General features: G+C 39.1%; 1 protein-coding gene across 3 annotated transcripts in view; it reads right to left on the reverse strand.

The window, feature by feature from the left end:
- The window catches only part of ZDHHC13 (zinc finger DHHC-type palmitoyltransferase 13), a 53,758-nt gene extending 39,755 nt beyond the window's left edge, over positions 1 to 14,003 (reverse strand). The window contains exons 1-2 of one of the 3 annotated variants that reach the window (XM_023191533.1): positions 13,861 to 13,971; positions 5,997 to 6,281 (exon numbers count right to left, since the gene is read on the reverse strand). Coding sequence is in view for 1 of the 3 variants with exons in the window: in XM_023191532.1 (XP_023047300.1) it covers positions 13,861 to 13,887 (27 nt within the window). In the remaining 2 variants the exon portion in view is untranslated. Of the gene's footprint in view, positions 1 to 5,996; positions 6,282 to 13,860 lie in introns of all 3 variants that reach the window. The other 2 variants (XM_023191532.1, XM_023191534.1) reach the window with 2 other exon arrangements.
- Between the last annotated feature and the right edge of the window lie 300 nt (positions 14,004 to 14,303).

Here is a 14,303-nt window from a genome sequence, read left to right on the forward strand (position 1 = left end):
ATCCAAAATGCAGCACAGAGAGAAGGTGATTGAAGATGTATAACTGGAGTTCCAGAAGAGAAGGAAAAAAGTTTTTTTTTTTAATATTTGAAGAAGTAATAGTCAAAAATCTTCCAAATTTGGTGAAAATTATAAACTCACAGTAACTAGAAGTTTAATGGATCCCAACTAGGATAAGCCCCAAAATCCTACACCAAGATATATCATGATCAAATCACTAAAAACCAGTAATAAAGTGATCTTAAAATCAGTCTGGACATTTTGGGAGGCCAAGGCAGGCAGTTCACGAGGTAAGGAGTTCGAGACCAGCCTGGCCAATATGGTGAAACCCCATCTCTACTAAAAATACAAAAAATTAGCCAGGCGAGGTGGTGGGCGCCTGTAGTCCCAGCTACTCCAGAGGCTGAGGCGGGAGAATGGCCTGAACCCGGGAGGCGGGGCTTGCAGTGAATCGAGATCGCGCCACTGCACTTCAGCCTGGGCGACAGAGCGAGACTCTAAAAAACAAAAAAAATCAGCCGGGCATGGTGGCGCGCACCTGCGGTCCCAGCTACCCGGGAGGCTGAGGCAGAAGAATCATTGAGCCCAGGAGGCTGAGGTTGCAGTGAGCCAATATCGCACCACTGTACTCCGGCCTGGGCTACAGAGCAAGATTCCCTTTCAAAAAAAAAAAAAAGTCTGGAAGAAACAGACATATATGTTCAAAGAGGCAAGGATAAGAATACACTCAGACTTCTCATCAGACATAAGGCAAGCCAGAAAGCAAAAGCATAACAGTTTAAAGAGCTTAGTATGCAGCTTAAGCAGTGTTTACAGGGAATTTGTAGCTTTAAATGCTTACATTAGGGAAAAAAAAAAAAAAGAGCCTACAGTAAGTTATCTAAGCTTTCATGTTAATAATCTAGAGAAAGAAAATTATACTCAAAGTGGATACAATGAGAAGAATATAAAAATAGAAGGAATTCATGAAACTATAAAACACAGAAACAATACAGAAAATCATTGAAGCCAAAATCTGGTTCTCTAGAAAGAATAAGTCAATAAAAGTGAGAAACCTTTGATCAGATTGATCAAGAAAAATGAAAAAGTACCAATGACAAATACCAGGTTTAAAAAACAGACATCACTACAAGAGCCTACAAATTTTGAAAGGATAAAAAGGGAACATTTTGAACAACTTTATGTCAATAAATTAGCAACTTAAGTGAAATATACAAACGCCTTAAAAGACACACATTATCAAAATGGATCTTAAAAGTATAAATAACATAGTATCTATTAAATAAATTTGATTCATAATGAAACCTTTCTCATAAAAAATTCCAGGTCTATATAACTTAACTGGTTAACCCTATCAAATATCTAGGGAAGAAATAAAACCCCTTCAGAAAACAGAAGAGAGAATGCTTCCCAGCTCATTTTACGAGGCAGAATCACTCCATACCAAAACCAACAAAGACATTACAAGTAAAGAAAACTACAGGCCCAGTATCCCTCATGAACATAGATACAAAAATCCTAAACAAAATATTAATAAGGTGAATCCAGTAATATATAAAAAAGACTACACATCACAACCTAGCTTAAACATTTCAAAATAAATCAATGCAACCTACCATATTAATGAATAAGGTGAATATTCATATTAACAGAATAAAATATATATTCAAATATATACAACAGTAAAAAATATATATTCATCATAGAATAAAGCATTTAACAAAATTCTTTATATGAAAATTCTTTATGCAAAGCATATGACAAAATTTGTAAAATCTTTCAATACAAGGGAAAGAAGGGAATCTCCTCAATCTGATAAAGAACATTTACAAGAAATCTACAGCTACCATCACATTTAATGGTACAAGACCATTTTTACTCCAAGACTGGAAATAAAGCAAAGATGCTCATTATCACCACTTCTAATTAACACTGTACTAAAGTACCAGACAGCATAATAAAGTAGGAAAAATAATAAAAATGCATACAGATTAGAAAAGAAGTAAATCCATTTTTACTTGCAAAAACATGATCATATGCATAGAAAATTCTAAGGAATCTTTTTAAAAAAGTTTACACTAGCATCAAAAAGGTAAAATACTTTAAATGCTTTTATACTGTATCCTGTATTTTTTGGTGTGTTCAGTGGGAGGGTCACATCAAATATAGCCATGCTTTCATTAACAGTGAGGATATATTCTGAGAAACAAATATTTAGGCCATTTCATTCTTGTGCAAATATCACAATGTGTATTTACACAGAGCTAGGCAGTATAGCCTATTACACACTTAGGCTACATGGTATAAACTATTGCTCTGATCAACATCGTATGTGTGGTCTGGCATTGATCGAAACATTATGGGATGTATAACTGTACCTAGAAAATTGCTATAAATGAAAACTGACTTATTATTTTATAACCTCATCTTGCTTTTTACCATCAATAAAGTTACCTAGCTTTCACCTACCTTATCACCAAACCTATTTCTGTGAAGTTTTCAGTTTAAAAAGAAAATCATTCTCTAAGGATGAATACACAATTGAGAATAAAAAATTGAAGATATTTGAAATAATGTGTCAAAGTCAATTCTCCAAGAGTTCCAAAAAGTTTTAAGAATGAAAGTTTCTTAAATTTCATTTTTAAAAGACAGTTTTTAAATTTCTTTTAGAAATTTTTAATTTTAAATAAAGTTTTTACAAGACAAGGATGCCTGCTCTCAGCACTTCTATTCAACACAGTATTCGCAGTCCTCTCCAGAACAATCAGGCAAGAGAAAGAAATAAAGGGCATCCAAATAGGAAGACAGGAAGTCAAACTATCCCTGTTTGCAGATAACATGATTCTCTATCTAGAAAACCCTATAGTCTTGGCCCAAGAGCTCCTTCAGCTGATAAACAACTTCAGCAAAGTTTCAGGATACAAAATCAACATACAAAAATCGCTAGCATTCCTATACAACAACTATCAAGCCTAGAGCCAAATCAGGAAGGCAATCCCATTCACAACTGCCACAAAAAGAATAAAATACCTAGGAATACAGCTAATCAGGGAGGTGAAAGACCTCCACAATGAGAATTACAAAGCACTGCTCAAAGAAATCAGAGAAGACACAAACAAAGGAAAAGACATCCCATGCTCCTGGATAGGAAGAATCAGTATCATGAAAATGGCCATACTGCCCAAAGCAATTTACAGATTTAATGTTATCCCTATCAAATTACCAAAGACATTCTTCACAGAACTAGGAAAAAACTATTTTAAAATTCATATGGAACCAAAAAACAGCCTGAATAGCCAAGGCAATCCTAAGCAAAAAGAACAAAGCTGGAGGAATTACATTACCTGACTTCAAACAATACTACAGCGCTATAGTAACCAAAACAGTTTGATACCGGTACAAAAACAGACACATAGACGAATGGAATAGAATAGGGAGCCCAGATATAAGGCTGCACGCCTATGACCATCAGATCTGCAACAAAGCTGATAAAAACAAGCAATGGGGAAAAGACTCCTTATTCAATAAATGGTACTGGGATTACTGGCTAGCCATATACAGAAAAATCGAAGCTGGACCCCTTCCTTATACCATATACAAAAATCAACTGAAGATGGATCAAAGATTTAAATGTAAAATCCAAAACTGTAAAAACCCTAGAAAAAACCTATGACGTACCATCTTAGATATAGGAATGGGCAAAGATTTCATAACAAAGATACCAAAAGCAATGGCAACAAAAGCAAAAATTGGTAAGTGGGATCTAATTAAAGAGTTTCTGCGCAGTAAAAGAAACTATCAACAGAGTAAACAGACATCCTATAAAATGGGAGACAATATTTGCAAACTATGCATCCGACAAAGGTCTAACATCCAGCATCTATAAGGAACTTAAATTTACAAGAGAAAAACAAACCCCATTAAAAAATAGGTAAAGAACATGAACAGATACTTTTCAAAAGAAGACATACATGCAGCCAATAAGCATATGAAAAAAAGCTTAATCACATCACTGATCATTACAGAAATGCTAATCAAAACCACAATGAGATACCATTTCACACTAGTCAGAATGCTATTACTAAAAAGTCAAAAAAATAAGAGATGCTGGCAAGGTTACAGTGACAAAGGAATGCTTATACGCTGTTGATGGGAGTGTAAATTAGTTTCAACCATTGCAGAAAGCAGTATGGCGATTCCTCAAGGAGCTAAAAGCAGAACTACCATTCAACCCAGCAATCCCATTACTGGGTATATACCCAGAGGACTACAAATCATTCTACCATAAAGACACATGTATATGAACGTTGACTGCAGCACTATTCACAATAGCAAAGACATGGAATCAATGTAAATGCCCATCAATGACAAACTGGGTAAATAAAACGTAGTACATATAAACCATGGAATACTATGCAGCCATAAAAAATAATGAGATCATGTCTTTTGCAGGAATACGAATGGAGCTGGAGGCTACTATCCGTATGCAGGAACAGAAAACAAAATACTGCATGTTCTCACTGGGAGCTAAATGATGAGAACTCATGAACACAAAGAAGGGAACAGCAGGTTGGGCATGGTGGCTCATGTCTATAATCTCAGCACTTTGGGAGGTCACGGCAGGTAGATCACTTGAGGTAAGGAGTTCAAGAACAGCCTGGTCAACATGGTGAAACCCTGTCTCTACTTTAAAAAAAAAAAAAAAAAAATTAGCCAGGGTGGTGGCTTGTGCCTGTAGTCCCAGTTACTTGGGAGGCTGAAGCAGGAGAATCGCTTGAACATGGGAAGTGGAGGTTGCAGTGACCCGAGATCACACCACTGCACTCCAGCTTGGGTGACAGAGCAAGGCTCCATTGCAAAAAAAAAGGGAACAACAGACACTGGGGTATACTTGAGGGTGGAGGGTGGGAGAAGGGAGAAGAGCAGAAAAAATAACTACTGGGTACTAGGCTTAATACTTGGGTAATGAAATAATCTATACAACAAACCCCCATGACATAAGTTTGTGTATATAACAAACCTGCACATGTACCCCCAAACCTAAAACAAAAGTTTTTAAAAGAAAGTTTTAAAATTTTCAGTTTTACTTAAATGAGTCCATAACCCCTCAAGGGGTTATTTTGAAGGGGCACTGTTTTTAAAAAGTTAATTTACAGTAAAATTAACTTTGGTATACAGCTCTATGAATTTTAACACAGGTATGGAGTCATGTAACCACCATCATCCATTATAGTCACACCCTCCTGTAACCGCAACCAACTCTTGGCAACCACTGATCTGTTGTCATTAATTCTGTCTTTCCCAGAATGTCATATAGTGGAATCATACAGTACACAACCTTTTAGGAGGGGCTTCCTCCACTCAGCACAATGGTGCTGAGATTTACTCAAGTTGTTGCATGTTATCAATAATTCCTTCTTTTTTATTGCTGTGTAGTATCCCTCTATATCGGTGCATCACAGTTAATCTATCCAAACAATCTGCGTGGGTTGTTTTCCAGCTTTTGGCAATTATAAATAGAGCTGCTAAAAATATTCATGGACAGACTTTTGTGAGAACATGCTTTCATTTCTCTAAGAGTAAGATTGCTTGGCCATATGTTAGGTATATTTAAATTTATGAGAAATTGCTAATCTATTTTCCAGACTGGCTATACCAGCTTGCATTGCCACTAACAACTATGAGAGTTACAATTGTTCTGCATTCTCACCAGCACTTGGGATTGTCAGTCTAATAGATGTATAGGGGCATCTCATCATGGTCTTAATTTGCATATCCTTAACAGCTAATGAAGTTGAGCATCTTTTCACGTGCTTATCTGCCATCTGTATATCTTCTCTGGTGAAGTGCCTGTTTAAGTCTTTTGTCCATTTTTCAATTGAGCTGTTTGTTTTCTTACTGTTAAGGTTTGAGAGTTCTTTATATTATATATTCTAGATACAAGTCTTTTGTCAGATACGTGATTTGCAGATATTTTCCCCTGGTCTGTACCTTACCTTCCCGTCTCTTAAAAGTCTGTTTCATAGAGCAGAAGTTTTAAATTTTAAAAAAGTCCAATTTATCAATTTGTTCTTTTATGGATTGTACTTTTGGTGTCACGTCTAAAAACTACTGTCTTCGGGTCACAATTCCTCTGTTCAGAGAAGAAACTTCTCTCTCAGTGTTTCTGGTGCCTGTGCTGCCAGGAAATCCCTTTGCCGCTCCTTGAGCTTTAACTAGATAGCTTCTCATAGAGCACTCGCTGTCTGCACTGTTGCTTACTTCCAAGGCTCAAGTCAAAGCTGGGGGCAAATCAGAGAGAAAAGTAAATCAGCTACTGATTTGGTGGTTTTTGAATTCCAGTCTTTTTCTTCTTCAGTCCACCTGCTTTCCTGAATAGGTAAATTCTGATTTATCTGGTAAATAATCAATACCCCGGTACATATACACACACAGAATCACACACAGTTAAAAATAAACATGTAGGTAGTTAAAATAAAATGTAAATAAAAACATTACTTTAGAATGCTTTTCCTGATGTCACGGTTTAAGTATATTCAATTGGAAGAAGGCAAAGGGTTAGGAAAAGAGTTGAACTATACTCAAAATTTCTAGAATTTCAGTAAGTAACAGGTGTAACAAAAAGTACAGCTAAGATTAACAAAAAAATCAGTGTATTTTTATATAAAAAAATTTTTACTAGAATTTTAAACTATAGAATGATACAAATTAATTTTACAGATCTAGCAATACAGAAGTGAATACAGGTTTAACAATCTGGACTATTTCCTCTCCAATACTGTACCACCAGAGATAACCAGTATAACAATTGGGTGCATCTTCCCTCATTATGTATATATATTTTAACATATATAATATTGTGCTATATATATACATACACACACATTTTTAATCATTTCCTTCTTATACTTACTGAACAAATAGGATCACATTATATACATTATTCTTCAACTTGCTTTTCTCATGTAACAATAGTAATATTTCACTATTGTTCCATTGTATATAGATATAGCATAATTCATTCAACCATTCCCCTTTGGTTAGAGACACAGGTTGATTTCAGCCTTTCACGTCTATACACAATCCAATCAATACCCTGGGCATTCTAATTCGATAAGACTGATTCCCCAAAGTAGGACTGTTGAGTCAAAAAACGTGCATTTTAAACATAAAGAGATTCTGACCAAACCCTCCCCAATTCACAGTTCCAACAGGAAAGTATATACATGTTCTTTCTCCCTACAAACCTTCCCAGAACCGAATATTATCAATCTTTTTACAGCCTTGACAATCTGATGGCTAAAAATGGCATCCTATTTTTCATTTGTACTCTCCTAGTTGCTAATGAGTCTGAGTGTTTTGTTTGTTGTTGCTGTTGTTGTTGTTGTTGTTGTTAGGTATATTGGCTCTCCATATTTTCTCTTTTGTGGATTGCCTTTTCAGAGTCTACTTATTTTTCTAATGAATTGTACATATCTGTTTCTCTTTGTAGGTTAGAAAGATTAACCCTTTTTTGTTTTGTTTTTGAGATGGGGTATTACTCTGTCACCCTGGCTGGAGTGCAGTGGCACCATCAAAGCTCACTACAGCCCTATCTGCTGGGATCAAGTGATCCTAACACCTGACCCACCCTCGTAGCTAGGACTATAGGCAAGCACCACCACACCCTGCTGATTTTTTTATTCTTCTGTAGACAGGTCTCGTTATGTTGCCCAGACTGGTCTTAAACTCCTGACCTCAAGTTATCCTTCCACCTTGGCCTCCGAAAGCACTGGGGTTACAGGCATGAGCCACCACACCCGACCCTGACTCTTTGTTTATACCCAGATTTTTCATCAGGGAAAATGGAGTCATTCTAGATACAAATTTGTTGCTTCTTATACTGTGTTAAGGCATTAAGGACATCAGCTTTATTTTTCACGTATAAAGTTGAGGAGATTTACATGTTTTAATGTGAAGAATATCCACAATTAAGAGCATTTGTTTAGTAGGCAATTAATTACTGTGTATTTATGATGTACAATTATGCTAAGGGCATAGAAGACATGGGTGTCTCTCCTCCAGGAATTTAAGTCTAATAAGGGAGATATGTCAGAGACAGAGTAAAATAATAATAGCAAGCAATATGTGATATATATGATTAAATGGCAATTAGAAGAAACTAGAAAACAGGAGATATATTTTGTTCATATCATCATTGTTTACCCAAATCCAGATCAAAGTAAAACCTAAAAATGACTATATTCAAAGCTTATGTTTGAAGTCAATCATCTACAAAGTGAGGAAGGTACACTCAAGGCCATATGTGCAGTAACCCACTAGGTAATGTGAGAAAAAGTTAAAGCTTCTATTATATTAACCTTTTATCTTTTTACTTAAAAAGGAAAAATAAAATTTACAAATTAGAGTTTTTAAAGCTTTACCAATTTTTTTTTTCTTTTTAGCACACCTCTGCTGGCAGGAAAACTTTACTAATTTTTAACAATGGCAGTCTCATTTATTGGTATGCCAAGCAGGTCACTCCTTATACTCTGTTTACAAGGTAACCTGGGGGCAGAGAAAGCTTCCACCAACAGAGAGTTGACAGTAGGACCTTCAGCATTTTACAAAACATATTAGATTATTTTCAAATTATATTGTTAAATTTTAACTAAATTACCTCTCCCAAAATGAGCAAGTAGCTTAAGCTGATTTCTACAAAGAAGCCACAAATTGAGATAATAATAATAATAATAAGCACAAGCAAATAAGAAAATAGCAGATCAGGAACTCTTCATCAGACACATGAAGTATAAACAAAGATGATCTAATCCAATCTGACAAGTCAGTACCCCCTCGGAAAAAATTCTAAATTGTCAAAAGGCTAAACTGAGGAAGATTTATAACCACTATCTTTAATTCAAATCTTGCCATGAGCATATACTAAGCTATCAGTTAATGAATATAATTTAGAAATACATTGTCAAATCTTATAATAACATGATCCATGACAACATGAAATTGGCAGCCGGCTCCTATCCCCATGTTCAAACAGAAGAGAGCTGAAATTTTTATTTTCTGTCAAGTTTTCTGTGAAGCAAGGTCAGGAAAAGGAGGGCAAGGACATGGCAGAGAAGGAGATAGGCAACCTTCAGTCTCAAAAGATGGGGAAGAAGACACATTGAGTCTCTGCTTCCACAGTATACTCTCAGCCTAATCTCTCCTGATTGCACTGATGACACAGGCCAAATAACCAGATTCCTAGTACTGCCACATTGGCTGTATGATAGTGGCGAATCATCTACTCTATTTTTGGCTCATTTCTACATTTGCAAAATGAAAGAGACAGATCAATACACCCATAAAGCTCCTTCTAAGTAGTCTCATGTTGCATGGTCCTAAGCCAAGCTGTTACAGTAGTCATTATTGACTTGGGAACTGGTAAAGACTTTACTGCATGAACAAACACACTATATGGATAAAGAAGTTTAACTGCTACATGGCTGCCTACAATGTTAAGGTAATAGAACAGACTAAGCAAATTCTTACAATGCCAGCCAACTCCCAAGAGTTTTCATTAATTATTCATTCAGGGAAATATAAAGAACACCTATACAAATCACAGAAGTAGGTAAGCGGGGATAAAAGATGAGTAAGACACAATTCCTTCCATAATTCATTCATTCTAGACATTTACTGAATGCCTACTATGTGCTGGGCACTACTGTAGACACAGCGATATGGCAATGAACAACAGACAAGGTCCTTGGTTTTCAAGGAACTTATATTCTAGTTAGGGATATACTCACTTCCCCATTTTCAGAGCAGAGTAAAATACAGACTACTCCTCAGACCTTGAACTAAAGAATGGGTGGACTCTAAGAGGCAGCAAACAATCAAACAAGATCATATCATGGCTGAGTAGTAGTGAAAATGCACTGCATCAGGAGCCCTGACACCTGGGCTCTGCTAACTTGCTATGAACCTTTGGAAAGTAAGTTATTATTTTTGAGTCTTGAATTCATGGGAAAAGTTAAAGGGTTAGACTAGATAAATGGTTCTCAAACCTTCCAAATGTCATGGACCTTTTTGAAAATGTTTCCAAAATTAAGGCCTCTCTATTTAAGAGAAATGCACAACTGCACATGTAAACTAACTTTTCAAGATGTTCACTAATTCCAAGATGTTCACTAACGCCCTGAAGCTTATCCTATATGCCAGTTTAAGAATCTCTCAACTAGGTAATTCACTGAAAAGCCTTCCAGCTCCAAGTATTCTATGATTCCATTCCATTTCACTTCCTCCAGTCTTCCTAGGATTCCAGTCTACAGCTGCCTCAAGATAGTAGAATAACATGTTTTTTGTATTGTTGTTGTTTTAATTAAGATACACAGGGGGGAAAAAATTTAAAGAGGGAACAAAGAGGGATGCCAAGAAAGAGATATGTAGCTAGCTCACTGTCCTCCACAGAAGAGTGAAAAGCAGAACAAGATATAATGAAAATTATCTAACAGACATATGAATACATTTGTGGTAATTTTTACAACATAGCCTCAAAATTATTTGCTACTTCTCCATCAAGAGGTAAAGGTCTATGTCCCTTCCTCTTGACTCTGAGCTCTGTGACTATCTCACTAATAATATATTTCGAAGTGATGCTGTGCCAGTTCGCAGGCCCAGGCCTTAGAAACTGGCAGCTTCTTCTTCCTGGCTCTTCCATTAGATGGTCACTAATGGAAGTCAGCCACTATACTGTGCATAGGCCCAGCCCATGTGTAGGTGTCTCTACTGGAACTTAACTGCCAGATGTAAGTGAAGACTCGTAGATACCAGCCCCGGCTCTCAAGTCATCTCCAGCTTATGAGTCTTTGCAGCTGAGGCTCCAGACATGGTGGAAGAGAAACGAACCAACCCTGCTGCAGTCTGTCCAAGTCCCTGACACACAGAGTCCATGAGCATGACAAAGGCTGTTTCATACCACTATGTTTTGGGGTGGTTTCCTACACAATAGATAACTAGAGCATCTTTAAGTTCTGAGGGATCATGTAATACTTCTCACACAGAGATGTCACAAATGCGATTATTTTTCTAAATTATATACAAGAATTGTTAAAGTTACAGTGGGCATTAATTTAAGCCAAAATCAAGATCTAGAAAACCACACTCAAACTCCAGTGACAGTCATTATCCTGCCAGATTATCAAATAAAAAGAGAGTGAGAGAGAAGGAGCGACTGAGAGAGAAATATGTGACAGTCATTAAAAGTTCTCATGTCATTAAAGTTCTCATTAACAGAAGTTCCAGAGTTTAGTTTCCAAGTTCATTCATTGACAAGTATTTACAGGTACTCACCAGTGCTGGGCATTGTTCCAGATGCCAGGCACACAACAGTGAACATAACAGATAAAAATCACTGTCCTTATAGCACTAACATTCAGTGGAGGAGAAAGAAACAATAAACAAGACCAATAAGTACGTTAAATGGTGTTAAATGCTGAGGAGAAATCTAAAGCAAGGAAGGAGGCCAGGGAGCGTTGCTGGTAGTGCTGATGATGGAAAAGGTTTGCAATTTTAAATACGAGGGTCACAGAACACCACACAGAGGTGTCATTTGTGTCAAGACTTTAAAGAGGTGGGGGAATAAGCCAAGTGGGCACACAAGGAAAGAGCATTCCAGGCAGAGCAAACAGTAAGTACAAAAGACCCTGAGGCTGGTGTGGCTGGGGATGACGGGGCAAGCAAGAAAGTAGTAAAAGATGAGGTCAGGCCGGGCGTGGTGGGTCAGGCCGGGCGTGGTGGCTCACGCCTGTAATCCCAGCACTTTGGGAGGCTAAGGTGGGCGGATCACGAGGTCAGGAGATCGAGACCACCCTGGCCAACATGGTGAAACCCCGTTTTACTATACAAAATATTAGTAGGGCATGGTGGTCTGCACCTATAGTCCCAGCTACTCAGGAGGCTGAGGCAGGGAAATCTCTTGAACCCAGGATGCGGAGATTGCAGTGAGCCGAGATCGTGCAACTGCACTCCAGCCTGGTGACAGAGACTGTCTTAAAAAAAAAAAAAAAAAAAAAAAAAGATGAGGTCAGAAAGGAAACTGGAGACCTGATCGTATAGGCAAATCCTGGCAAAAATCTAACAGCACCGATCTTGGAATCAAAAGAATCGAATTCAATGAGAACAGTAATGTTTTTGTCTGTTTTGTTCACTAATTTATCACAGCACCTAAAACGGTGCCTAGCAGACATTCAAAACACATTTGCTGAATGAACGACTGAAGTGCTCTATCACTTAGCAGCTATTTGACTTGTAGCAAGTGATTCCAGTTTTCTGAGCCTCTGTTCTCATCTTTAAAATCAGAATAATCATTTCTCCCCACCTTAAAGGATTATAGTGAGGATCAAAAATGGGGAAGTATTTTGCAAACTGCAAAGCAGTATATATAGGTAAGCTCTTCACATTATTGAAAAAGTTAACAAGAGCAATTATTAACAACAACAATGATATCTCTACCTTTCCCTACTAAATTCAACCACCAAATCATTCTCTCCCTCTCTATAGGCCACGGAACTGGGACAAGGCTAATCTTCCCTTCAGCACAGAAAGGAACTTTAAGCACTTGAAGGCTTTTGTAAATGAGTGGCAGTAATTAAGACATAATAGTTACTCCTACCAACTTTTCTTTGAGCCTCTCTGAGAAAAAGAATGAGGCGCTGTTTCCATGTGAAGATTCAACACCCTTTGGTAAAATCCAGTCTGCCTGAGAACTATTTATTTTTCTGTCAAAATGCAAGAACAACCAATAAGAACACCTTGACATCTCCCCAGACATCTTGTCCCTCACTTAAACCTATACAAGACCTTGCTGAAAGAAGGGAAAGGGAGAGCATGAGGAACACTCTCGGGACTGAAAATGTTTTTACAGATCAACTAATCCAATCATCCCAAACTGAGAATCTACCGCCTAACTCGTTCCAACTGAAGAGAGCTTCAGTGTTCTCATCTGCATATGGGGATAATATCTTAAGGATGCTTCAATTCTGGAATAAAATAATGCATATGAAAGCATCTGGCACGGGTTATGCACTCACTAAAACTGGCTGAATCTGGAAATTCTGCATTTATTCAATAAATATTAAGTGAACGTCTACAATATACCAGTCAGTACTCTAGGCACTAGGAAAGGGCCATAAGCAAAAAGCACAAAAATCTCGTTCTCTTGGAGCCAACATCTACCTCCTGTAACTTCCCCGACCTGCCCGCTTCACTTCTTTGGAACTCCGTCTGGCTTTTTATACAACACCTCCTCCACGGAATATTGTCCTTTGAGATTTTGCAGATCCCTATGTGTACCTCCCCTCTCCACGCCCCTTTCCTCCATCCTAAACAAGCAGCCTTAATTCTTTCAAGGAGTAAGCAAGGATACGGAAACAGAAGCGAAAACTGGACTGGGTGGGGTGGAGGCGGGTGCCAAGGCGCCAGGGCTGAAAAAGAAATCAACAGAACCGCTCCGACTCCAGGGTCCGAATCAGGTGTGTAACCTGACACCTCTCCCGGGAAGGGCCATCCTCCCCCTCCCCAGGCCCACACAGGTCCCCGCCAGGCTCCGGGTACCCGCCCCAGGGGGCGCCCTGGCCAGGGATGGAGGCTGGAGGGGCCGGCTCGGGCCCTCACCCGTCAGTCCTTGCCTTTCCTTCCCAGTCACCTCAGAGAGAATTTCCAGCATCATTCTTGGTGTCTCCAGGCTCCCGCTTCCCAGACGCAGGCCCCGCCGCTCCCGAAACCCCCTCACCGAGCGGCCTCTCACTCACACCGTCCTTTCCTTCACAGCTGCAGTCGCTCTCCTGGCCCCCAGGACAGCCACCGCCCGGTCGCACTCACCTGCGAGCCCAGCCCCGGCCCCTCCATCTCCCCAGGAACCCACAGCGGCTGAGGTTACTAGGCAAGTAGCGACTGCCGCCAGTCAGCCAGCCCGCCTTGGGCTGCCTCTTCTCCCACTTCCTGCTGGCGCCCTCACCTCCGCCGCTGCGGTCCCCGCTCGTGCCCTGAGCCGTCAATCGGTCCCGGAGAACCAATCCCAGCGCTCCATCGGCTAGGGGCGGGACTTTCTCACCTCCAGGGAAACCCGCTGTGAACAGTTTGCCAGAGGTTCCACCTCCGACCCGCGAGTCCCTGTCGCTCCCCCAGCCCCAGCCCAGGACCAAGCGCCCCAGCCCCAGGTGCCACGGTCCCCAGATGTGCGCCCGGGGTCAGGATCAGACTGTTATTCCAACGTCAACCACCATCTATTGAGAGCAAATCTGGACTTGGCTACTTAACTGCTA

This window comes from Piliocolobus tephrosceles, chromosome 13 (genome assembly GCF_002776525.5).
Source record: "Piliocolobus tephrosceles isolate RC106 chromosome 13, ASM277652v3, whole genome shotgun sequence".
Classification (NCBI taxonomy): Eukaryota; Metazoa; Chordata; class Mammalia; order Primates; family Cercopithecidae; genus Piliocolobus; species Piliocolobus tephrosceles.